Raw genomic sequence first — 26,221 nt, forward strand, 5'->3', positions numbered from 1 at the left:
TGAGGTCTGAAAGAGAACCAGGGCTTAAAGTGAGATTTGGCAGGTTGGTGAACAATAAATGCTGGTGTAGCAGAGAAGCAAAGTAAATGACTCAATAAGAAAGATGCTGTACTGTGATTTCTACACAAAATATCCAGCTAGTTCTTTATGGTTTGTCCACACATGATGTTTTGAAATACATGTATCACCATTTTCTCTTTTATAAAACAATTGAAAATGTGCAAAATGGCAAAACATGGGGTGACATTGTTTTCTCTGCAGTATCACCTGGAAGCAGAACAGAGGATCATTTGGATAAACCTTTGGAGACATCACTGCAAAACATATTAATCATTCAAGAAAACAAATGAGATGATTACTGCATAGCTTTGACCCATCGTAACCCCTGCACGTAATGACAAAATCCATATTGTTGATTTTATATGCCTTCAAAAATTAGCAAGTTTAATGTGGCTTGTTGTGGTTCAGGAGTTTTAATGAAATGAGGAATGAACCCTCCTTCATTTTCAGTCTGTAACTGAAGATGCTGAACCCACAGTTGGATCATTGCACCCATCAGATTTAAAAAGCACATAGTAATTGGAAAAAACAAACAAACACTTGAACGACTGTATTTGATGAATCCAGCTTGTATGTAGAAAAGTGTGGCACCAGTCCATTAAATAAATAAAACTTTTATTTTCAGTAAAGAATTTTTTACAATATGTCATTACATAGTTCTCATTAGTAACAAGCAAACTTGTCACTGCAGCTCACAGATACGAGGGTTCATTCAGTCATTCTCTCACACACACGCACTCACAAATTAAGAAATGAATGTAATGATGTAATGTCTTTTACTTGGAGTGAGCATGTAAACAAATGTATGAAGCACTCCCTTCCCACACACAAACACATCTATTAAAACAAGATCCAACATTTAACACAAAATTTAACACTGACTCCAAGTCAAAAGACTAAAACTATGAGCCCTGTAGATCAAGGTTTAATGGCAGGTCATGTGTTAACCTCTAAACTAAGAATCTGACTCAATATGTAAAATATAGTGAGCATACTTGTTTTGGAACCTGAAATCTTCTCATTATGAGGGTAGTTTCCCCCAAATGCTTGGAGAAAAACTAATTTACGGACGTGGGAACTGATATTATGACTCATTAACTGTTTTGAGATCTGCAATGTCTGCAAAAGTCGAGATAGGAAGGTAAAAAAGGTGGAATCCTGTGGCCCACATCACGTCCTTCTGTGATGATCCTGTGTGGCTTGCTAAAAATCTCAAACGTTTTGAATTCCTTTCTCAACAGCATGAGCAGGTACAGTTCTGCATCTGTAACACAATATCCTTAGAGACAGTTATGAATTCCCAGCCTTTGACTCAAACCAAGCTCCAGATTTTGACAGATACAGCACTCTGTGTGGTGATCAAGTCATCATATCACCTTAATTATTGGCACATGTATGAATATGCTCCAAAATAAGAACCATATACACAAATATTCAGAGGCATCAGGTGTCCATCTTCTTAAAAAGCTTCATGAGCTGATAAAATCTGTGAGCAATCTGGGGAAAACAAACAGTTAACAGTTACTGGATGCTTACACTAAACAAAAGTAAAGAAAAAGAAAGAAAGAAACAAGATTTATCTACCTGGCCTGAAGGCTTGTTAAGTTTCTCTGACAAAGCAGAGAAAGTCTCGCGTGAAGCGCCTTTTGTCTTCATGTCCATGAGAATAGCTCGATCTTCATCTCTGATGAAGGAGATGAAAGATACTGAGTAGTCTATTTAATTAGCTAAACTTCTTACACAGTAACAATACAAATAATCATTAGTGGCAGCCCTATAATGTAGAATGAAACATTAAAAATACATTCAGTGAGACTATTCTGATTAGATGAGCATAAACCACCAGATCAAAATCTCTTCTTTGATAACAAGGCTGAATTTTGGCAACACTTATACAAGGTACACAGACACAATATTTTCAGATAACTGCAAATTTGCCACCACAATGAGTTAAACAACCCAAAAATGTAATATTTATTAATGTCCACAGGTTCTAGCCCTCAGATAGTTATTGATCCCAAGGAGCCTTATCTGTGTATTAAAATTACTTTGATTATTATATTGTTAGTTTCATCAATTAATTTTTAACTTCTAAACATGGGGGACAGTGTGCAAAACTAGTTTCAACTCCCCCCAAAATACAGACATATTTAACAAAGCTCTTGTAGTGAATGGACCAGCACTCATACAGAGCCCTTTGAATCTTAGCACTCAAAGGACTTCCTATGTTTATACAGTGTACAGCAGTAAAAGCCAAACTGACAGCCACTTGAACAGCACATGTACTAGAGCTGTAACCTCAGCTGGTTCGTTGACGTGCTCATTCAAGGAGAGAGAAAATGTTTCATCAATAGGCTGCAAGTGTCAGAGCTAACTTATTTAATGTTTAGACGGAGTTGACTTCAAACCAGCTGACACCATTTCAGTGTGGCTTTATTTTGTCTAACATTTCCACAGCTTAACAACCAGCAAGCCATATTAATCTATATCAGCTTTGTTAGAAAGATGACGTTAGACCAGTATGGCCAGGGATTACAGATATGCAGTGTCTATAAGTTGCAATGTTGAGTCTGCGAGGAGGCCAACAGGTCCATCACAGGTCAACTTCTATTTGACATTTTCTGCTGAAATATTGTGAAACCAATACTGACTATATGCAACTAGTATTCATTCTTCTATTCAGACACTCCTTGGAAAGAGAGAACACGATGCACTTTACTACTGACCTAGTCCAGGCCATCACCACCTCGCCTTTCTTCCTGATGACATTCTTGGCAGACAGACTGCTGGGAGACAGACAGCCCATAGATGATTTGGAATCTTCATCTGCTTCCTTGGAAGGAAGCACGACTTCTGGACTCTTTTTTTCCTTCCTCAACCTCTTCGCTTTTGATTTGTCCTGGTGCTTCTTTCGTTTTCTGCCTTTGTCGGGTGAACTGCTCGTGTCCTCTGCTATCACGAGGCTTCTCTCTGACTCAGATATGTCCACATCATTGTTCTTCGAGTCTGACACGTGTGAAGACAATTTTCGGCTCCTCTGATTTGTATAAGAGCTTTCAGTAGTTTGACAGTTATTTGACACAGCACATTTAGAGGGAATGAGTTTATTCTGAGACTTGTTTGAGACAGTTTTTGAAGGGCTTATGTTAACATTAACAACTGTGTTTTCAGAAACATTGTTCAAACACTTATCTGAAGGAGAACCGTCAGACCGATTTTTCAGGGTCTCTTTGGAAAAAGTGTGTCGAGTTAGCATGTCATCTGGCTGATTGTTTAATAGTGTTAAGTCTTTACCTTCAGTGAGACAGACACTGGATTCAGTACCAGCTGGACACAAAACAGAGCTTTCAGCAACGTTAGAGAAACTGCCCGCCAAAGAGACAGCTTTCTCAAACTTTTCTGCAACACCAGCTTCACTATCCTGAGCTGCAGTGTTATCTTCTATGTGCTGCTCCTCTGTTAGTGTTTCACGTAAGCTCTCATTAGCAGTTAGAGTTCTATCTGCTTCTGGATTCGCCTGCCGAATCTTCACAATGAAATGATCGTTGGACTTTTCCATCACTAGCGCCTGCATCGCCATGTCGGGCTTAAACACAAAAGACGTGGCAGGTGTTTCTGAGGCCAAACTGCTGCCAGAGCCACAGCTGGAATTATCAGTGTCAAGAGCCAGGTGTATGTCATGCTCTGTGGCATCCTCCCCGTCCAGCAGAGCATCCTCGCATATGTGGGCGCTGATGACGTTCTCTGGCGTGGATGTGACATACATACTTGAGGCGGATGGCTGTAGGAAGCTGAGGTGACTGTCAGATTTCAGAGGTGATGGAATGGTGAGAGACACGGCCAAATCTTCAGCTAGAAGTGAATATGACTTCTGTGAGGCCAAGTTGGCCTGCAACAGTGCTCGATTTTGCGATGGAACTTCTAACAGACAATTTTCATCAAGTAAAGCCGGGTTCAGTGTGGTCTGATCTTTTGAGCAAGAGGAGGATATTTTGCGAGGTGAAATACTAGACCAGGTGGCAAAAAGTTTAGAAGGGGTATCAAATTTAGCTGGGGAAAGCAGCTTAGATCGATACTCAAATTTTGATGGTGTGATGATGCTTATGTTTCTTTCTCCATCTTTCCTTGGAGTACTGAGGGACCAGGCAGTGTTTTCTCCAGCGATACCACTGCTTTCTAACAAGTCAGAACCTTGCAGAAGACACTTGAAAATTTCACCCATTTGAGAGTCTCTGACCAGATTGAATGTTAAACTGGAAGCTTGTTGCTCAGTGAGTAGCTCAAAGTCAGTTCTGTCAAGCAAAGAGCCATTCTGAGTGACCACCAAAGAAGGTATATTATTTTTTTCAGGAGTTGCAGGTGGATTTTTAGGAAGAAGGAACTCTGCTTGTGTATTTGGGGAGTTCAGTGGATGCGACTCAGACCCGTGTGTGATTCTGATGTCCTTGCCTCTGCTTCCAAGGCCCTTTTTGTAAGACACCACAGCACAGGATTTGGCCTGATTCAGGCTGGTGGAAGCCGGCTGTGCTTGGTTCGACTCATATGATGCCTTTCTCATGGGAGGCTGTTGAGATACATTTTCACCGTCACTGTCCTCTGGCAGAGGTCTTGAGGCTTTGCAAAAGCTCTTCAATGTTGTGTGAATATCCACAAACAAGTAGTCAACTTGGACATTTACAAAGTCCCACAGCTTTTGCTTCAAATCCACTGCTTGTTGTTCAAATATTCGTTTCACAATGCCATTATTTGACACTTTGCCAAACACAGATTCAATGAGTTTCTTCAGTCTGGACTTGAGCTCCCCTGGTTGATCACATATCTTACCAAAATGAGCACCATCCACAAACTCTAAAAAGGACCTTTGGAAATTATCCATCATTCCATAGAAACTCTTCCTGGGAAAAGTTTTATGAAGCTTCATGTACTTTTTCCGGATCTCGGCACGGACTAACTTAAACGTCTCCATTATTTCTTCGATGGTACAAAAAGAAGCTTTACTTGCTGCGGGACAAACTGTTTTAAAACGACTTTTTGGACTTTGTGTCGTTACGCCTGAAATTTCACGACTTTCTTCAGAAGCAGCCCGTCTCTCTGCAAGCTTCTTCTTTAAAACAGAGTTAGGACTTGACTTATTTCTGACTGGCTGTGCTAGTTTTGCCCTCTTTGTTGTAGTAGTGGGTGAACTTGCCGCCGTCTCATCACTTTCACTTAAAATTTCTCCTTCCTCCAGATCTGTGTCTGAACGACTTGAATTCAAGTCAGACACTTTATCCACCGAATTTACCACGTCTCGCTTTGCAGGAGAACCTGGATATTTGTTCTCCTTATTTACATCCAACTTCTCCGAGTTGGCATCAACAGCTGTACTGGAAAAATCTGCACAGGAAAGAAATAGATAACAGTCAGATAGAAGAGTCAAACAAATGTATAAGATGGTACATTTTTGTATTTTTTGCCAGAGCTAATTTTAAACCCAACTCAGAACAGTAACAAAGATCCACTGGGGATGTCAAAAGCACTACTGTAACGTAACAGGTAATGCTAATTAAGGTAAAGTCCAAACATGTATTTTATAAAGGAGAAATGAGGTGTTCAATTTCTTAAAATACATTGTGCTGATGCAGCTGTGACAGAGGACAGGCACATAAAAGACACAGTGAGATGAGAAATGAGATGAAATTAGCAGTTAGTAAAGAGAAGGCTTATAGTAAAGCTTGTAAGCAGTATCCTTGGCAAGATGGAAAGCATTCAATGGAAAACTTGCCAGTTTTGAAATATAGATTACTAGACTTGAAAGGAGGATAACTACCTTTTTGAAGGCTCTTTACATGACCAGGCTTGCTATGCACATGGAGAAGACATCTCTTGATTACCCGTACTGGACTCCTCAAAGGACTGATGGCATCTGGGATTCTCTTCAGATTATTCAGTGTGCGCATCATAGAGTCCTCATCATGTAGTAATAGCACAGAGCTTGAAGGCTTCAAATGGTTTTCCTGTCCATTTCTAGGGCTGCAGCTCTTGCTGGGTGTGGTGGTCATGTCACTGTAAATTTTTAGTAGGGTCTTCTCCTCTGTTGTGCTGCTAACTTTGGACACTCCGATACAGTTAGTTGAAGAGCTCGGCTCAATTGCGCTAGCGCTACTGTCTCCAGTGTCTTCATTTGTCTGTGTTAAAACGTAAATAGCCTCTTTCAAACTCAATCCTTCTTGTGGAAGGGACTCCAGGCTGATTGTGCTGGACACTGTATCTGCATCTTTACGACAGTCTTGCTTTTCACAATTCCCTTTCAGATGAATTGGAGTAGAAGAAGCAGGAGAACCTTGCTGACAGACCTGAGACTTGATAGCCGGGGAAGTCTGACACACAGGATTAGTTTCGTCAGTCATATCTGTTTTCTTTGGCTGTGATGAATCGGCATCTTCTGCACGTGATTCCAAAGAGGCATTCTGCTGTACTGCAGCTTCAAGATGCTCCACAGTGGACTCCACAGTAATCTCAGCACATGAATCGGCAGTATTTTCGCAGTAAGCTTTTTGTAGGTCATAGCTTGGAATTTGTTTAGAAATCCTTCCTGGCTTGTCAACTGGATTTATGGGGTCTCTGGCCTCCGCCATTCTACATTCAGCTGCCTTACTGTCTGAGACTAGCTTCATATTTTCTTCATTATTTTTTGACACGTCTGGTGTTTTTGCATAACTATTCCCTGGTGATTTTGCTGCAAGGTGTGCACTCACTTGCTTTGCTGTAATATCCAAGGGTTGGCTGTTAGTTGAGGTAGTTTGGACTGAATTGTCAGCTACGGCAGTTTTATTACAGACTGTGTCTTTTTCCTGAATACCTTCCACATCTGATGCCTCAAGTGTCCTCTCACAACTCAAAACTTTGTGGTTCTTCAGAGACTGCTCTGTAATATCTCTCAACTCTCCTTCTAATTCAATGTTTTCTATGTCATCAATGACACACATGTCTTCCATGTTAGGCTGCAAATTATCTTCCTTTGAGCCCTTTTCAACATCCTTTCCCACTGGTACAGGATCTTTCAGGCTCCCACCAAAAGGTAATACTGGCTTCTTAATTGGTGAAAGGGTTAAATTCAATGTTTCCATAAAGCACAGTTTCCTGTTTGGACTAGTTTCCTCAGAGTTTTTCTTGCTTATATTGGTTTCTTCAGGTGATGTTTTAAAGACCGTGTTAGTCTTTGCGCATCTGTCCTTGTCACTTTTACTTGATTCTTTGGTTCTCAGCTTCTCACATTTTCTGCTTGTGTGGGACTGACTGTCATTGATATGATTTTTTCTTACTTCATCTTTATATTGCTTTTCCCCTTTCCATTGATGATCTCTCTGTCTAGCCCCTTCCCTCTCTTTGGAGGAATCTCTGTATCGTATAACATGTTGATCTACAGAAGACTTTTTCCAGTCCTTTGAGTTGTAACTTCTGGAAGAGCTGCAAGTAGTCTTGATTTTTTCAAGCTCTCGGCTGTAGCTCTCTTTTGAGCTGTGAGATGCACTGTGTTTAGGGTCCGATGCAGCCGTTTTAGCTTTATCGTGTCTCCTGCCATCTTTTTTGTCATCCGAAGCTGTAGTTTGCAAAATCGTGGGTGAGGATTTAACCTCATCTGATCTGCGGTGCCCATCGTGCGAGTAGCTTTTTCTTTGACATGACTTTGAATCACACCTTTGTACCAAGTCTTTGTCTGCTCTGTGAAATCTGTCATTGTTAGCATCTGAAACACTTCTATGTCTCCTATGTATTGATTCAGAATGTTGACTGGGATGGCTGTGCTCTCTGTGACTGGATTTGTGTTTATCTGACTCCGTCTGTTTGTCAGTTATTTCACCGTCTCGTTTTGAATGGCTATGACAAGATGCTTTTGATGCTCTGGGCAAACTATGACTTTCTTTCCTCATGGACTGACGTGCATCTCTTGGAGGCTGGTCTACGCTGGGAGGTGGAAAATTACTGGATGGCGGTAGTGGTGGAGAAGGAGGCGGACGGGATGGTGGAGAAACCAGCCTACTGGTGGAGCTGTGACTGGAGAGATTTGGATCCCGCACATTTTGTATGGAAGATGGATAATGATGATACTGCCCTCTCTCAGACCTGCAAAACCCAACAATTAAAACATTGCTGTTTCAGTATAGCCAATAATTGATGTCACACCTTGCTACGTGTCTTATGATATTGCCCTTATGCATAACGTTAACCAGTATTCAGTGTAACCTAACGGAGAAGGACGAAAAAGAACCAACGTACCTCTGACTCAGCCTCTGAATCTCTGCGTCTTTTCGTATCACCTCCTTTCTAGCCGTTTGTAAAAGTGTAGAGATGTTTTTTTTGAGAGAGTAGTTCTCCTTTCTCAAACCTGTATTCTATATTCAAACAGAAGGCACACAAAATGTTAGTGGTAAAATGAATTCGTATAACCAAACCATGCAGTTCAATAATGTAGACCCATTCCACCTACAGAAAACACAGTCTTTCTTAAAACAAAACTGTCTTAGTAAAGATAGTAGTGTTTATGGTAACTTTGTTCTAAGTTTCTTGAAGACAGACATTTCATCTCTCATCTGCAGAAAGTTCTCAGATGAAAGGTAAAGAAATTCAGTCCCTTTCTTTCCAAGCTCCTTAGATTACCATGACCTGGAGGACCTGTAGGACTGAGAACCTACACAGACCCTACTGGCTCCTCCAATAAAAAAAAAAAAAAAAATCATGGAACAGATGTTTTTTTTGGTTTGGGTGAAAACATACATACAACACACACATTTGCTTTGTTTTCTACAAAGGTGATTGAGGCTAATCCGATTCTTCAGAAGATTTTTTCCAAAACGATAAATGAAAGCTGGCCGAGTAAAATATATTCTCATGAAACAACCTACTCTCTATTTAAACCCCCCCCCTAAAAAAATAAAAACAAAAATAAAAACCCACACCTGTAATTCCAACTGCTCCAGTCTCCTGCGCAACTCTTTAATATGGTTTTGGGCTGTCCTGAACCCAGACTTCAGCTGCAGAGACACAAAAACAAAAGGCCTATGAAACAGCTGGCATGATGACTTCTGGCAAACGTTCAACGTCCTGTGATATCCAAGTGCTATTCTCTGCTTACACAAAAATGGCAATCATGATCCCAAATATTGAGCAAGGGTCACCTTTGCTGAAATATGAAGCGTCTCAGCTTATCTGCTTGTAATCGACTCAATCATTAAGCAGTCCATCAGTTCACTTCATTGATTCTTTTTGGAATTTGCTTGATTTATACAGAAATAATCAGATCTAGAGTACTAATTTAATATTTATTGTAACTGACAAAGGACTTATTTTTAGCAGTGTGGTTCTAATTTCATAGACTAACCCATATTCACCTACCAATAACAAGGTTTCTACACTTTGTAGAACATCATGATAATATAAAGACTAGAGATGGACCGATCCGATATACAGTACCAGTATTGGTCCGATCCTGACCTAAATTACTGGTTCAGATATCGGGGAGAAATAAAAAAAAATGTAATTCGATCTATTAAATATCACAAAAGCACCTCAAAAAACTTGCGACATGGCATAATCCAGCTCATGACCTTAGCATGAGAGGGAAACACGAAGATGAAACCAGGAGATGTCATTACTGAATCATCTGAGCTGAACAGGTGATGGAGAAACAGATTTACCTTTTAGGTGACATGAATGAGTTGAAGGGAAGTTATGAACTGTTTCTGAGAGACAAATAACACCAGGATCCTTTTCTATTGAGCTAACAGCTGGTAACTGTGAAGGGGCGGGTCTAGCAAAGTTTTGCCAGGGGGCCAGGTAGGGCATTAACAGGGAAAGGGGGACACAAAGTAATACTTTTCTTTCTTATTCTCGTTTAAAATGTCTAGCTTTCAATAAATAATTATCTGAATCTTACAACCAAAGTGGTTATCTTATGTGCAATGTATAGAAATAATACATATATACCAACAAGACAGTGTACATCACTCTCACAACAGCGTTTGTTTTCATTCAAAGGCTTTATGGCTTTTTCTAGAATACCTGGTGGGCCGGTCTCTAGTCCCAGTCCAGCCCTGATCTTGATAAAAGATGAGTATCATGAAACCGTGTTTGCATTTATTTGCACTGCTTTCCACTCTGGATGTCCATTTAAGTTAAGCTTTAAGTATAAAATTGTCCATTATACAACTTGGAGGGTTTTCTTTTAAGTTGTTGAATATAAACATTATTTTGTGCTGATATTGCACTTCTTTTCTGCATGAACCTGCATTTTAAAATACTTTTTGAATATTACTTAAATATTTAGATTTAAAATTTGGCTAAAAGTTTAAATAAAAAGATCAGTATTGCTGAACTGCAAAATATTTTGGGTGAAGTGTATTTTTTGCATACAAGTATAATAGAATAGCTTTAGTGTTTTGTTTTGTTTTTTTAAACTTGAGCATAAACTTATACAAAATGTGGCAAGACATTTAAAAAACAGTTTTATTGATTATAAAAAAACTGTATCAGATTCATATCGGTATTGGCAAATATCCAAATTTATATCCGTATTGGACATTAAAAGGTGGTATTGTGCCATCTCTAATAAAGACTGAAACACAGCAGTAGGGCTGGGCCATATTATACCGCTCACGGTAATACCGGTATAATGTTAGGCAACGATAGGAAAATGAAATATCGCGATAGAATATGAGTAAAACGCGCATGCGCAGTGCCTTTGTTTTCATACGCACATGGCCGATTGTTGAGTGAAACAGATGAACCAGAATTGGTTTGTAAAAATAGTGCAACTTCAGTGATGTGGAACTGGTTTGGTGTTTGTCCGTCAAATACACGACAAAGCATATTTTTTTGCAGAACATGCAAGCGGCCGTCGTTATTGTCGTATTTGTCGGACTAAGATGCTCTTAAATCTGGGAGTAATCTGGGTCCTAAACCCCCCTCTTCAGGTCAAACGAACACTGCAGCATCACTGAGAGTTAAAAACTGTCTAAATTCTTTCATCTTTAATAAAACGATCAGCATTGCTGCTTTACCAGGTGTAACTATGAAGTTTAACTTCCAGGCATCCATGAAAACAAAATGTATTACATTTAACGGAGTTAGAAGTTAGCAGGGAGCTAGCGGAAGTTAGCTCGCTAGTTTCGCTAGTTACCTAAGCATGATATAGCATGTTCTGACTGAGAGATTTCTGGAAAAAAAAAAAAAAATCACTTCCTGCTATCACTTCCAACATAAATGAAGACAGGAAACTAAACAGCAGTGACGTTTGTAGGGTTACTGAAGTTGGGCTAGGTGGTATATAATGATGTGCTACGTGATCGCTAGCGACACAGCTATGTTAGCATAACATAAACAGTGAAGCTGGAGGACGAACACTAACACTTTTCCACTTATAAAAGTTAACGTGAAGGTTCCTCATGGTTAGAGACAAATGCAATCGCATGGCAGGATGCTGTAAACGGACCAAACTTCAGTCAGGAGAACAACTGAGATAATCCATCCACAATACGAGGTTAGTCATTAATATACTGCAACAACATGGGAATAGAGCAGCTGCCAGAGAATTCAACGTTAATGAATCAATGGTACAGGAGTGGAGGAAACAAGAAGAATGAGTTTAATAAAGTTTGATTTATCTGACTGCTTTGTTTCGCTTAATGTGCCTTATAATCCTGTGCACCTTATGGTCCGAAAAATACGTACTGCACACTGCAGTTTAATGTTGCAAAGCACCTCTTTTTAACTTCAGTGGATATTATACATGGTTATGCTCAGGATATGTCAGCCCATTTCTACTGGAAATGCCTTTTGGTTAAACTCTCAGCAAGGAATTTGCATTTGCACTGTTAAATTTTTATAAAGCTTTAATGTACATAAAAACCAGCTTCTTGTTTAAGTGAAAATAAATGGAAGGTTGTCTTTTTGCGCTAGTAATATTGTGGAGTTGTATTTTGTCTCGCATCAATTATATCGTCAGTTATATCGTTATCGCAAATTTTCAAATATATATCGTGATAAATATTTTTGGCCATATCGCCCTGCTCTACACAGCAGCAGTCAAGCTCACTCCCCAAAAAAAACAAAAACAGCTTATCAGTGCCTCACAGCTAATTATCAGTACAAAAAATTCCCATGTTAAAAAATAAATACCGTAATTGTCGGGCTATAAGCCGCTACTTTTTGCACAAGCTTTGAACCCTGCGGCTTTTAGTCAGGTGCGGCTTTTCTATGGATTGTCCATGATTTTTGTCATATCGTAAGGCTATTTGTTTTGTTTGTTCCGCTGTTGTACGGCACTACGTTGCCTGGCGGCAGGGCATGTGATCAGACACCAGTTTTGGGGTTCAAGAGTGGTATGTTGGTCACGTGTCCATCCGCCAGGCAACATAGTGCTGTACAAGTAGCGCGAAAAACAAACTTCAAAGTAGCGCTACGCGTTCAGCGGGAGGCGTGGATGACGAGCGGCGATAAACTTGCGAAAAGCAAGTTATGCTCAACTCCACCGGTGGAATCTGACAGCGTGGAAAAGTGTGAAAACATCCACGCTCACCAACGGATTTCGAAGGGCTGGACTGCTGCATGATGGAGAGGAGGACACCGCCACGGCCCTTCAGAGGGTGTTCGATTTCTTTGGTTTTGAAAGTGACAACGAATGAAAGAAGCTGAGAGTGGATGACGAAGCCACCCTGAGCCTGTTTGTATCCGACACTGGAGGAGAGGACTTTGGTGGTTTTAGTGCGCAGGAAGAAGAGAAAGATGGTGGTGAATGACTGACTTTTCTTCTTGTTAAAGCCGTGTCACTGCACCTGAGCCTAAAAGGTAGTCTGAATCTATTTTTCTGGTGTGCTGTAGGTTATTGTTATGTACTACATTTGTTACTCATTTATGAAGCACAGTACATGTTTCGTACTTGTAATTACCGCTACTTGTACATATACCTAAAAAGTTATGCAAATATGTACCCATAACTTGTTTTTAAAAATATTAATAAAAGTGATGTCTCCAAACAGCCATCTCTTTCCTGACAATTCCCTTTGTGCATATTCTCTTACATATGATAAGTCAACATTGAAACACCTGCGGCTTTTGGTCAGGTGCGGCTAATGTATGTACAAAACAGGATTTTCCCCTGATTTTAGCTTGTGCAGCTAATATTCAGGTGCGCTTTGTAGTCCGGGAAATACGGTAATTCCCAAATGAGCAATTGCTTACCTCAGCGTATGATGACTCTCTGTTCTGCTGTTCCTCTGTCACAATTTCTTCATACAAATCCATTGACTCTTTCAACTGAGAACCAACAAAAGGTGGCTCCTCTGTAAAAAAAGAAAAAAAGTGCTCAGACTACGACAGCAAGAGTAGTGGTAATATGCATCCGATCAAAGTGAAACCATTTCAGAAAGGGCTTTTACCTGCACTTCTGTTAAAACCGATGTCCAGACCATCGTATATATCCACAGACTCCTCGCTTACTTCAGATACCAAGACTGTAGATATTATACATATATATCAGTATACATCAGTAGTTAGAGAGCTTCTACACATAAGTCTTAAGTCATGATTATGGTAGCGTCCGAAAATCTTACATTCATGTAAATTATGTTTTCTAAGGAATGTTTTTATGTACATACTAGGGGTGGGTTTTTATAATCGATTCATCGATTAAAATCGATTCTGGCTTGGATAACGTAAAATCGATTCATTAAAATCCTGAATCGATTTTTTAATATAAATTTATTTTGCCCAAAATGCCAGAATCTCTGGTGACATCTCACAAAATTTCAAGAACCACCAAACAGTTAAGACAGTAAATGAGAGCAGGTACACGGATTCTGCACATAGACTTAAACACACAGCGCGACCCGCGGATCAGAATCAGTTAGATGTCGCCTTTCTCACAGTCAGGGCTGAAAGCCGACAGCTCGCTGATTCTGATGTGTCGGCGGTCTGCGCTTTGTGTTCACGCCCTTTATGCGCCGATTCTAAAGCTGTTAGTTTTATCTCTCTCCAAACAATATTGACCGAACCAGCAGCAAAAGAAGATCCAAACGCTTCACATAAAATCGTCATGAATTCACTCTGACTTTTACTGTTTTGCTTCCACCGCGATGCACAGCTCTCTCTCTCTCTCTCTCTCTCTGTACTTCAAGAACAGTTTCCCTTTCTTCATTATTCGCTTGCTTGTTACGCACAAGTCTACTGTTGTTTACAGGCTGTCGGCCGCTGTTTTTTTCCCTTTTACATTCTTCCGAAAAGAAAACCTCATTTCTGCTGTTCAATACTGAACAAATTTAAACTTTTTAAAATTATTCAAAATGCAAAAACGCTTAACCGTGTCTCTAATAAAACCGCTGTAACTTCAGAGGTAATGTTCATATGCTGATTAATGGTTTTCTTTCGTTTTTGATGTACTGCAGAATATTTTTATAAATCCCAGGCCAGGAAAATCACCTTCATGTTTTTCTGTGTTTTATCTTCAGCTACTTTGACACAAAGGCATCTGCTGTGACGCTTACACCTGTGATAAAGTCTTGCATGTGTCAGCTTCCTTTTTATTGATACAAAAATATGTAAATGTACTGATCTGAATTATAATATTTCTGACTGTCAAAATTTCCCAGCTTTAATTCGATTTGATTCGATTTAAATCGAATCGTGGATCGAATCGATTCGGGACCTTGTGAATCGGAATTGAATCGATTCTAGAAATCAGTGACGATACCCAGCCCTAGTACATACATAAATAAAACAGTGGATAATAAGCAGACTGGTTTTATTCAAATTATAAACTTTCAAACTGAAACAGATTAAGAGCCGTGAGAAAGTAGTAGAATTACGTGTCCAACTAATGAGACAAATGAAGTACAAGAACTTAACTCAAATAATCATTTTGTTTTACTTTACATTTTAAAACCACCAAGAGCATCTGGTTTTTGTGTGACTGGCTGGTATGTAAAATTGTAGCAGTCTGGCAAGTAATGATGACGCTTGTCCATTTAAGACTTCCACAAACTTTGAAACACTCTAAAGTCTGAGTATTGTTGTCACATTTGGTGCTTCCACTTAAAAGGCAAGCTGCAGTATTGCAAGCATGCAATGGAAGTCATATTAAAGTGAACATGAAACACTTCATGTATAAAGGCTAATTTACATCACGGAGACCTCCTCTTAAAAACTGGCATAGATGTAGCTCTGTCTGTGAAGCTGGATTTAAGAAATAAGTGCTAAGAGTTCTACGTTTTTAGAAGATGTTTAGCGCCAGCTTGTGCCAGTACAGAATTTGACATCACCGGGTTGGTTGGTTGTGGTCAATAGACTCACATGGTTGGGTGGCTCTTTACAGCCAACCTTTTGAGAAAAAAACTGACATGTCACACTCCTTGTTGGTCTGGTGACTCAAGTAGGCTCTCCTCCACATAGCTCCTCATGTATAAAGTGCTTAACAAACCCTAAAATTACAGCTAACAGGTGGATTTTCCCGTTTCAGAGCAGCTAAAAAAACAACAACAAATAACCACTGAATGCTTAAGAGATAGACAGTGAAACATGACAGTAGAGCTGGGCGATATGAGATTTTTTCATATCACGATATGTTTTTTTTCATTTCAGGCGATAACGATATCTATCACGATATAAGCCAAATAACTATATTTGTAAGATTTAAATGTGCCGTTGCTCACAAGTAAAATGTGAAATAATCAGCAGCTTGTTTTTATTTAAATATTTATTTCCCATAATAAGTTCAACAGGGTAGATGTACTTAAGGAACATGAGACTTTTTCAGATAAATAAAGGCAAATATTGCAAACTACACAAAAGGCAGCCGCTAAAGCGTTTAGGTTTCAAAATAGAACAAACGAAACAGACTAAATTGTCAATTCCACTTAGAAACAAAATATTAATTCTAAAAATAAATCTTAGTTTGTGTTACAGAAGAACAGACAAAACTGACTAACTTTTGTCAATATCAAATAAACTGAGAACTAAAAGGAAATTCTCAATCTCTCCTTGTTGTATAGCTTAGCTTTTCAAACAGTTTTAACAGTTACTTTAGTCTGACAAAAGCCGAATGACGAATTAGCGCTTCCAGTCAGAGACTGAGGCTACGTCCACACGTACACGGGTATTTTTGAAAACTGAGATTTTCCGTTTTCGTTTTAAAAAATAATCCCGTCCACACATAAAGGGAGAAATGAAGGAAAACGCTGCTATGAACATGCCAAAGCAGCAGGTGGCGCTCGATTCCTAACCGTGCAGAAATATTGGCCAATCAGAAGTCTAGAAGCCTTGGTGGGAAAAAGTAAACAAAGCTGGGGCATAGAAGCAGAACCGAGTCGTATGTGTGGACGGACAGTAACTGTGTGTATATGTAAGCATTTAAACACTGCAGGGAGTAGAATTAACAGTATTGTAGAAATTCATTTCACCGAAACAATAACGTGGCGCACAGTGTGACGCATGCACCAGTTTATTGTATTTCCAGACTTGCTTTCGGCACAATTTACAGTGCACGCTACTCTGTTTTTTGTCAGACTTGAAATAGCCGAAATACCTTCACACTACGGAACTCCTATGGCTCTTCCGTTCGACAATCTCTCCGGCATTGGAACCATCATCTGTTTTCTCTTCGGTCACGCTCGGTTGATTTTTCTAGTCGGCACACTCATTTCCTCCATTACCCGCTGGCTGCTTCCCAAACAAACACACGTGCGGCTTGGCACTTGTGCTGTACGTTACAAGTCACGCGACGTGACGCTGCGGCTGTGATTGGTTCGGCTCTGCGCTACTTAATTTGGATTGGCTGATCTTTTTTTTTTTTTTTTTTTTTTTTTAAGAGGACAAGAGCGGCGAGGTCTATCGCGATAGCTTAATTTCTCTATCGAGTAAAAGTTATATCGCGATACATATCGTTATCGTTCTATCGCCCAGCTCTACATGACAGTATATCCTTTGTTTTGACATAAACACACTGTTGCAGCCAGAAGCAGCACAAAAGTGACCGCCTTAAACTGAGTTTTAGTCTTAGTGTTGTTTTCTTCTGAGTTATTGGGTCTGGTATTAGTTAGCTAACATAAACTAATGTAAGTCTATTGACTGCAGCCAACCAAACACCAGTCCAAAGAAGAATAAAAGCATGAAATTAATAACTAAAAGCATGCATGTTTACAACCTGAACTTTCAACTAATGTTTTTAATGCCGAGCACTGACAGTGTATGGAGGCCCAAACAATAATTTAAGGTTATGGAAGATAGGACATTCAGCTTCCAAGGTCTGTTAATGACCAACAAAAATCAGTCTTAATCAATTTTAATAGAGTATCTACAAATGTGGGATTGAATTCGTTTTCATTCAATTTTTGATGAGTAATTCCAAGTTCTTAAGTAGCAATGTATACTTACGACCAGATGCATGGCTGGTGTCAACGTTCTCCATCCTGTCAAAGATCCCTGTGGCAGTTTCTTAAGGACTACCTGATGTCAAAGCCAAAGGGAAATTGATGGTTGTTATTGTCCAAGCCAAAACAAAAGATTGATGCAAAAGTTGCTTTAAAAAAAAAAATCTTAAAAGTCTGCTCTACAAGTTTCCATAAATTACTGTTACTTTGGGCAAAAAGGTCCAATAATAGTAATAGGCCCTTTTACTCAATCAATGTTTGCAGGAGAGCAATACTGTTTATTTTGGTAAGATGATTATTTTTAACAACACTTTTTCATTGTTCAAATATTTCTTATAAAACTACTTTTATGAATAATAACATATATGCAGATCCACATCAGAAATGGGTGAAGTGCTGGGCAAAAAACAAGTCGCCAATTAAAGATCGATAGACAACCAGATAAATAAATAGATACACAGCTGAATTTTCCCAGAGATCGACTGTGACATACACCTAATGGTATACACAATTCCAGAGATAATGTCGGTTGACAGACGGTTGATATATTGGACAAATGTGGACTAATGGCGGTAACATGTTGCGCTAGCTAGAGCCCGTCCTACTGCTCAAAGACACCAAAGAACAAAGCCAAGCAGAATGATAATCTCATAACCTTTCAGGTTAAAACAAACGATCAAACTGTGGGCCCGAGTTAATTTCGTTGAATAAATATAACACTGTCTTTTTGACTCTTTTGTTCCTAGCCTTGTTACCTTTGACCCGAATTAAACTAACACAAACACAAAAGACAAGGATGGCAAACAAACATCTCCTTTCACAACGTTTTTATCTTGTCAGACATTTCACGACACATTTTACCTCTTAAAGCCAAGTGATGGACTGCTTATTTATTTTGTTTTTTACATTTCTGGACATTACTTCAAACAAATAAAGCGACTCGGGACTGTCTGCTTAACTAACCCGGAGGAAACAAGAAAGTTGGTCAGCAAAAGAAGTGACTTAAAATTAGCCTGCAGAACATTAGAGTAACGTGGCTGTGATTTAGTCGTCTTACTAACTTACTTGCGTATTGTTGTGCCCTCCTGTTGTTTACAGCTGTAAAGCCGCGCCAAGACTTCTTTGCACAGGAAGTACCATTTTCCCGCGGTCTGTCACTGCAGCCTGCGCACTCCTCTCCGCTAGCAAAAATATTCTTCAACACTTAGGTAGATTTGCGACACTGTCGCTCACTGCCTTCGCGAGCAACTAACATGCTCCTGCCGCCGAGTCAGAAAGAAAATGAAATCCGTTAAAGACAGAATTAACGCTCCACTCAAGCCCAAATTGTTGCTTCACTCCCGGAAAAATGGACAGCCAGGCCAGGGTAGTGTCATCACCACGCGACATAAGGACAGAAAACGGAAGCAGTGTGGGAGGGGGAGGTAACGAAGTTGACCCGGAAGGAGTCTGGCTTCACTCACATGTGGATGGCGTATTAACGCCAGAGAACGTGTTTGTGTATTGAGATATACACGCGAGTGATGAACCTCTCAGTTTTCTTCAGTAGCAGGGAAACATTATCGCCAACACATCCCAGAGGCTGGTGTTTGCTGTAGCCCTCCACGAAAAGACATTTGAGAAGATGGAGAATTTAGTACTGAGTCTGTCATCACTAGGCACCATAGCGAGACATATTGACAAAAGTCACAGCCAGCTGAGCCAGTACCTAGCAAAGCAGGTAAGATTTGTTATTTCCTGAGCATATTATGATGGAAATAATGTGTTTATGTTCACATTGAGACTCTGCATCGTTAACCTTTCCTTTACGTGTTAGCGATCACGACCCTGTAGATTACGTTCAGGCTCGGTAACCCACAGGATTTAATTATTTTGGGTTGATAGTAAAACGCGTGGCCCACGTGATGTCTCCTCAGATATGGAGCCAGCAGGACAGGCAGTGTATTCTGGATTGTTTGGCTCAGCTGCTGCTAGAAAAGGATTATACTCTACTGATTGCACGGCACTTGCGTCCTCTGACACTGGACCTGTTGGAGCGCAATGCTGAGAGGGTGAAAGCTGGAGGCAGCATCAACCATGACCTCCATGAGCGCCTGTGTGTGGCCCTCAGCAAGCTTCTCAGCATCAGTCCTGACGCACAAACGTAAGTGTTCTGAGAAAACTACTGGTGCTGACGTTTGTCTTATTAAATCCTGTGCTCATTAACCCAGTGCAGACCTAGAGACTCTTGATCTTCATTTGTGCTGTGACACTCTTACACAGTAAAGTAAACAGTGTATCCTGACTAACTCTCAGCACCTCTCCTCAAGGTTTGGTGCAAGGTACTTCGACAATGCCCCTCCGGTGTTTCAGAGGCTCTTCTTCACCAGTGAAGAGTCATCAGCTGTGCAGTATGGCCCCAGAAGGATGAAGCTGCGTGACCTAATGGGTGCCACTTTGCGTTTCCTCCAGAGTGATTGTGCCAAGTTCCGAATGCTCTGGGACTGGAGCCCCTGCATGTCCCTTCTCCTCACCAGTGATGTCATGGTGCGATGGTATGTGCCTGCGTCATGTTTAGACCTAGATATCATTAGATATAGATATTGGATTTTCAATATGGGGAAAAGCGTCCTGGAAAAAAACAAAAACGGGAAGCTTTTTTTAAGGAAATAAAGGTGGAGCCTTCTCCTGTCAGGACTGACTCGGCTGCACGCTCAGGTTGGTGGAGAAGAGCACTCTTTAGCTGGCTACTCCATCTGGCTTAGTTGTTTCAAAAGCTTTTGCTACAACGTAAAGTCATTAATAAATCATAATAAACAAAATCAACTAGTTGCAATACTTGCACATATTTAGTCACAGCTAGTGTTAAGTTCAAAAAGTTGACTTCAGATGTATTAAATTGATTTGAGTGCATAATGCTAAAGCATGGAGCCTGTCTTGATATAAGATATAAGTCATTCCACTCTCAATCCAAAATCCTGAGCCAGTATTCCAAATGAAAGCATTACTGGACGGACAAAAGATGCAAAACGAGAGAAAGAATGTTACCTTCTACATGTTAGCGTTTACCAAAGATATTATATTTGGATAGAAGCCCTTTGTAATCATCACAAATTGGTTAGTATCTATAATTTAATTGCATATTTTGTCATAGCAATTAACGTAGGATTATATTTACTTGAAGATTTAATCACAAAATGCTGTTAGACAAAGCCAAAAGTATGCTATCAGCACATTAGTGTTGCTATTCGAATCACTTTCTGGTTTAACTGCTCAAAATATTAACCAGTAATTTATAGCCAATGCTATTATATTTAACAGTCAACATTTATTCTTTGTTTTGTACTTGACCTGCAAATTACAGTTAATGTCACTTGTCACTCTAACAGGTACACCGCCCACTGTTTAGCATTGGTCTCTCATATGACTGATAACCAGAAAACCATCTTCCTGAGGAAGGTGCTGACGAGTGATGAGATCCTACACATGAAAATGAAGTATGTACCGTGTGTTTGGTGTTGACACTTGACCCAGCCATTCGCATTTGCAGTCTAAATGTGTTATTGTAATGGGATGCTACTGTTACATACACACAAACACATATACTTGTATTATATAAATACATTTCACAATAAACAAAAATATAGGACACAGCCTTATAGTGTCATTGCTGTTATTTCTTTATTTTTTCCACATATTTATGCACATGTCTGAACTTATTTTATCAACAACAGTCATGAATTGTAAATCTGATATTGTGGCGCTACATGCCTTTACCATTGATGCTTCTTTAGGGGTTTGGAAGAAACTCAGCAGCTGGAGTTTGAGAAGGCCCTGGTTTTAGCCAATCAGGGCTATGTGACGTGGTGCCAAGAGAAGGCCAACAAGTTTACTAGAGGCCAGGTGGTATCAGAGGACTTGTCGCAGAATGTAGTGGCAGTCTGTGGTGTTGTGCTACCCAGGATAGTTCCTAGGCAGCCTGAACAGGTAGGTAATCTTTGCGATATATCTGTCTCTGCTTTTTTTTTTTTTTTTTTTTCCTAATATTGGTTTCTACTTGTAGATTAATCAAAAGGATCTGGTGTTGGTTGACTCAACCTGCCGCAATCTGAGACGACTGGCATTGGCCGTGGCCTCCCAGAAACCTGTACTGCTCGAGGGTCCTATTGGATGCGGTAAAACTGCTTTGGTAGAGTTTATGGCTGCTGTCACCGGACATGCCAAAACTACGGAGATCCTCAAGGTGCAGCTTGGGGATCAAACTGACAGCAAGGTGAGAGACATAAAAGGAAAAAACATGTTGTTTCTTATGGTTCTATAGGAAGTGATGAAGCATTATATTTGACATTTAATATATAAAACAAACATTTTACAAACTGTCAGAATTGTAGGATTTGCAGGTTTGCACCCATATGTACTCAAATCAGAACGTCCTGGCCACTGTTGATGTAATATTCACAATATTTTGTTGATGTTGTGTTTTGTTTTGGTTTTTTTTGATGATATTTTGTTGAAGCACCTTGTTGTTGTGATTTGGCACTGTATAAATAAAATTGAATTGAAGGTGTTTCTTCTAGTTTCACAAACTTTTTTTTGAGTTTTCTAATAACTCATTTAGTCTGAAGGCTGAACATTTCAAAATGTCCTTGTTTTATATCACAGGTGCTCCTGGGAATGTACCGTTGCACTGATATACCAGGGAAGTTTATATGGCAGCCTGGAACACTAACACAAGCCGTGTCTTCAGGCCAGTGGATCCTCTTGGAGGACATTGACCATGCTCCTCTGGATGTGGTGAGTAAATACCCTACCTTTTTAAATATGAATGAATTGAAAACTATGGACTGGTATTTATAAAGCATCCAAACAAAGTTCTCAAGATTACAAGTCCCATTTTACATTGGTAGTGTGTTTCATTCTGGCCCAGCATCCATGGGCAGTTGAGGATCACCTATTAACCTAACATGCATGTCTTTGGATTATGGGAGGAAGCTAGAGTACTCAGAGAAAAGCCACGCAGGAAAACATGCAAACTCTACATAGAAATTCTCTAGTCGGGGGTTTGAGCCATCAAGTTGTTGCTGTCAAGATGACACTGCTAACCGTTACACCACTGAGTTGTCACTGGCAAGGAAAAAACTAGCCCTAAAAAAGTTCTTTTTTTTTTTTTTTTTCCCCTCTCTCTCAGATATCTGCGCTCCTCCCTTTGATGGAGAATAAAAAGCTGATGATTCCGGGGCGAGAGGACTGCATTGATGTTGCGCCTGGATTCCAATTTTTTGCAACCAGAAGGTCAGACTACAGCAATTTGTTAAGGGATATGAAATTCTGATATGACTACTGAACCTGTCACATGTGCTTTGTGACGCTGGGATGTGTAATCCTATGTACGGTTAATCATTTCAAACTGTATGTACAATTGAGATGTACTAAAGAGTAATGCATGTTTCAATGAACACTGGCCTGTCAGATTTTAGTAGCAAGTAACTTGTGTTTTGTGGACTGTAGGATGTATTGTAGTGGTGGAAGCTGGCACAGACCCCAGAACTCCCATGCAGTGCTGTTGGACAAGTACTGGACGAAGCTGCAAATGGGCAACATGACACGAGAAGAGCTGAAGAAGGTGATTGGGAGGGTTTTCATGTTTAACTTCACTGTGGTTTCAACAGTAGATTCCCTTTTTTTTGCAAAAATATGTGCCTGTATTCTAAAACAAGACATTAGCTTTAGTGTTACAATTAGTGTTTTATTTAACCAGTAAGGGAACTCCTCCTCTCCTTGTATAATGGTCCATCCCTTGGTATCTCCTTCACGCTCATGAAACCGTACTTGTTCTTAAAAGGACTTGCTGTGTCTAGAAGACGCACACAACTTTTTTGATTGGATAGAGGGATGTCTTTAAAAATGCTTAATTAAAAACACCTAGCACCTTACCAAGGAGGAATTCAAGCAAGTTAAATCAGGCAGCAGCAAGCATCGTTTTTTTCCTTTTACTTATGAAGTTGCATGATATTCGGACACATGGAAGTCATAGGAGTCAAAGCCTGTATATTTTCATCGATTTGGATATTTAGAAACTTTGAGATGATCTTTTCTGCTGCAGTTAGGGACAAACTTAAGATTTCTGGTCAGCAAGTCAAAAATGATGCTTTTGCTACAGGGTTTTAATCCGTTTTTTTGCAGTATAAAAATCCTAAATCTTTTTTTTTTTTCTCCATCGTGCATTCCTGCTGTAAGTTCTGTTGTATCTGTTTCAAGCTGATCCTATCCCTCGTGTATGTAGGTGCTCATTAGTAGATATCCGAGGCTGTCTGTGGTGTCAGACCATCTCCTGGAAATCTTCTGCCAGCTGACTGGGGAGAGACACTCTGAGCTGGACACAAACAGCCCTCCAATGCCTGACAACAGCCAGCAGCACAACTCTGACGACAAAAGCACACAGCTGAGGGCGCTTTCACTGAGGTGAGCCCCAACTTGCTGCTCTCTCTTCTCCTTTTTCCTTTGTCTAACATTTAAATTCTAATCAACACATCAAATTGACCTGTGGCACTAAAAACATCAAATTCCACTGAATTTTATCCGCTGGTGACTAAGGCTGCCAGTTTTAATAACATCTATTATTAATTAAAGTACGCCGGTTGTTTAACATACTTAAAGGTACACAAACCAACTCACCCCAACCCGACAGCTGAAACAAAAAACTAGATGTTTCAATGATTGCAGCGCATCAAAACTGATTCTGGAACAGACAAAGCAGGCTAACATTAAGGTTCTGCAGTGGACTTCCCAAAGCCCCCAGTGTCTGTTGAAGGTGACATTTAACCAAATGTTAGTGGGTTATACTTCTGACCCAGTATGTTATACTTTTGACCATGTGTAGATCAGAGAAAATCCAAAATAAATGTAAACCTGTGCCACCCAGTTGTTGTTGTTGTTGTTGTTTTTTGTTTTAAATCATTAAAGATCAATCACTGCATATAGGATCATGGGGTTTTGATATACGTTGTTTCTTGAACATCTGGCCTATAATCCACAAAAGCTGTATTGTCATCGCAGCCATTTGGGGCATACGCAGAACCATGACCATGGAATTTATGGTCTTAAATCTATCACATTATCCCCTCCATCCAGTCTGCAGTTCAGTCTTCATGTGATGAACTGGTTTTCAATAAACTCTTTGCTGCGATCCATAGTTTACTGATTAAAATGTCCTTAGAGCAGGAAACTGGAATCACAGATTAATCAGGTCACATCAGTGCATTTAAGTAAAAGCGGACTCACTAAAGTGCTCATTGAAATTTCTGTGTTCTTTCCACGTTCTTTTAGTTTGGTAGATGGGTGAAAATTTGTGATCCCGTGTCTGTTGTGACAACCAAAATCAGGTTAGAAAGATAAGAAGTCTAAAAAATATGTTCTGGATACTTCTCCATTATCACTCTACAGGGACCTGCTGAAATGGTGTGAGCGAATCAGCGTCAACTTTGACTGCACCTCGTCAGCTACAGCACAACATGTCTTCCTAGAGGTCAGTGAATTCAATTTATGAAAATGATCACATATGGATGTTTCATTCATACACATGCCAGACGATATTACCATAGAAACCAATACACGGTTGTAACCTCCAAGACTCATCCACGTATTTCAGAGCCAGCCTTGAAACACCTTTTATTTATTTATTTATTTTTTATTTATTTTTTTTATGCAGTGACTATGAAAATGAGAATATATCATTTACTGTGTAGTAACTGAATCGTAGGATGTTGTTCGCAATAGACATTTTGGATAGTTTCGGCATGAAAGGGACACATGAGATGAACAAGAGTACTGGTGATCTTCCTACTCTGGCAGGACAAAATTGTCCCTGTTCCATAGCTATGTAGTTAGTTGTTTCTCTAACTGCTTGGCTAAAATCATAGGAACACAGTTAACTAGATCACTAACTACATGCGACATACGGTGGTGTGAAAACGTATTTGCCCCCTTCCTAATTTCCTCTTTCTTTTTTCTTTTTTTTTATATGTTTGTAACACTGAGATGTTTTAGATCACGAAACAAATTTTGATATTAGAAAAAGATAAGGCAAGTAAATGTCTAAATGAGGGTGTTTTATCATTAAGGGGAAAAAAAGAAGAAAGAAACCTGTGTGGCCCTGTGTGGAAAAGGATTGCACCACCTTGTTTAATAATGAATTGGCTGTGATTAACCACATTTTTTATAAAGCGCTACTCTGTGAATTGAGTCATTTTCTGGTCTTTGTCTCCCTCAGGCTCTCGACTGCTTCACAGCCATGCTGTCTCATCCCGAAAGTAGACTGCGAATGGCTGAGATCATTGGAAGCAAACTGAACATCTCCAGAGAGAAGGTATTTGAGTGAACAGTTTTATGGTAAATGAAAGCAGTTTGAAGCATATGTTTCGGATTTGGATAGAGGACCATTCTGATGCCACTGAAATCCAATTTAACTGTAATCTTGGTTTTTAATTTGTGGCATCTGCTTTTTTCCAGGCCCAGCACTTCTGTCAGATGTATCAGCCTGGCATCTTGCTAACTGAGCTGGAGGCCTCAGTGGGCAGAGTGACTCTGATTCGGAAACAGACTGAAGCAGTTCAGCTGAGTGTGTAAGTGGGACATCCTACTCTGGCAAATCCTTTCTATGTTTCCACGATATAAAGTGCTGTGACAAAGTATTTACCTTTTCTGATTTATTTTTGTCATGTTTCAGGTCATTAAACTGACTTTAATATTAGATGTAGATGACTTCTAAAAACAGCAAGATGCTG

The 26,221-nt window shown here is 39.8% G+C and overlaps 2 protein-coding genes across 4 annotated transcripts in view; one reads left to right on the plus strand and one right to left on the minus strand.

The window, feature by feature from the left end:
- Nucleotides 1–272: 272 nt before the first annotated feature.
- casp8ap2 (caspase 8 associated protein 2) lies at nt 273–18,833 on the minus strand. Its single transcript, XM_080883494.1, has 10 exons — nt 18,525–18,833; nt 17,464–17,535; nt 13,476–13,550; nt 13,279–13,379; nt 9,000–9,074; nt 8,320–8,435; nt 5,870–8,166; nt 2,787–5,436; nt 1,645–1,744; nt 273–1,557 (listed from the first exon to the last, which is right to left on the minus strand). The coding sequence occupies exons 2-10, from the start codon at nt 17,495–17,497 to the stop codon at nt 1,504–1,506; spliced, it is 5,502 nt and encodes a 1,833-aa protein (XP_080739620.1). The 5' UTR covers nt 17,498–17,535; nt 18,525–18,833; the 3' UTR covers nt 273–1,503.
- Nucleotides 18,834–18,929: 96 nt separating this feature from the next.
- The window catches only part of mdn1 (midasin AAA ATPase 1), a 60,414-nt gene continuing 53,122 nt past the window's right edge, over nt 18,930–26,221 (plus strand). For all 3 annotated transcript variants that reach the window (XM_080883491.1, XM_080883492.1, XM_080883493.1), the window contains exons 1-13: nt 18,930–19,179; nt 19,376–19,602; nt 19,769–19,993; nt 20,828–20,935; nt 21,233–21,425; nt 21,502–21,711; nt 22,101–22,232; nt 22,627–22,730; nt 22,947–23,061; nt 23,722–23,900; nt 24,882–24,963; nt 25,708–25,803; nt 25,947–26,059. In XM_080883491.1, the coding sequence (XP_080739617.1) occupies nt 19,084–19,179; nt 19,376–19,602; nt 19,769–19,993; nt 20,828–20,935; nt 21,233–21,425; nt 21,502–21,711; nt 22,101–22,232; nt 22,627–22,730; nt 22,947–23,061; nt 23,722–23,900; nt 24,882–24,963; nt 25,708–25,803; nt 25,947–26,059 (1,880 nt within the window). In that variant the 5' untranslated portion in view covers nt 18,930–19,083. The remainder of the gene's footprint in view (nt 19,180–19,375; nt 19,603–19,768; nt 19,994–20,827; nt 20,936–21,232; nt 21,426–21,501; nt 21,712–22,100; nt 22,233–22,626; nt 22,731–22,946; nt 23,062–23,721; nt 23,901–24,881; nt 24,964–25,707; nt 25,804–25,946; nt 26,060–26,221) is intronic.

The sequence above is a fragment of the Rhamphochromis sp. 'chilingali' genome, assembly GCF_963969265.1.
Source record: "Rhamphochromis sp. 'chilingali' genome assembly, chromosome: 5".
NCBI classification, from domain to species: Eukaryota; Metazoa; Chordata; class Actinopteri; order Cichliformes; family Cichlidae; genus Rhamphochromis; species Rhamphochromis sp. 'chilingali'.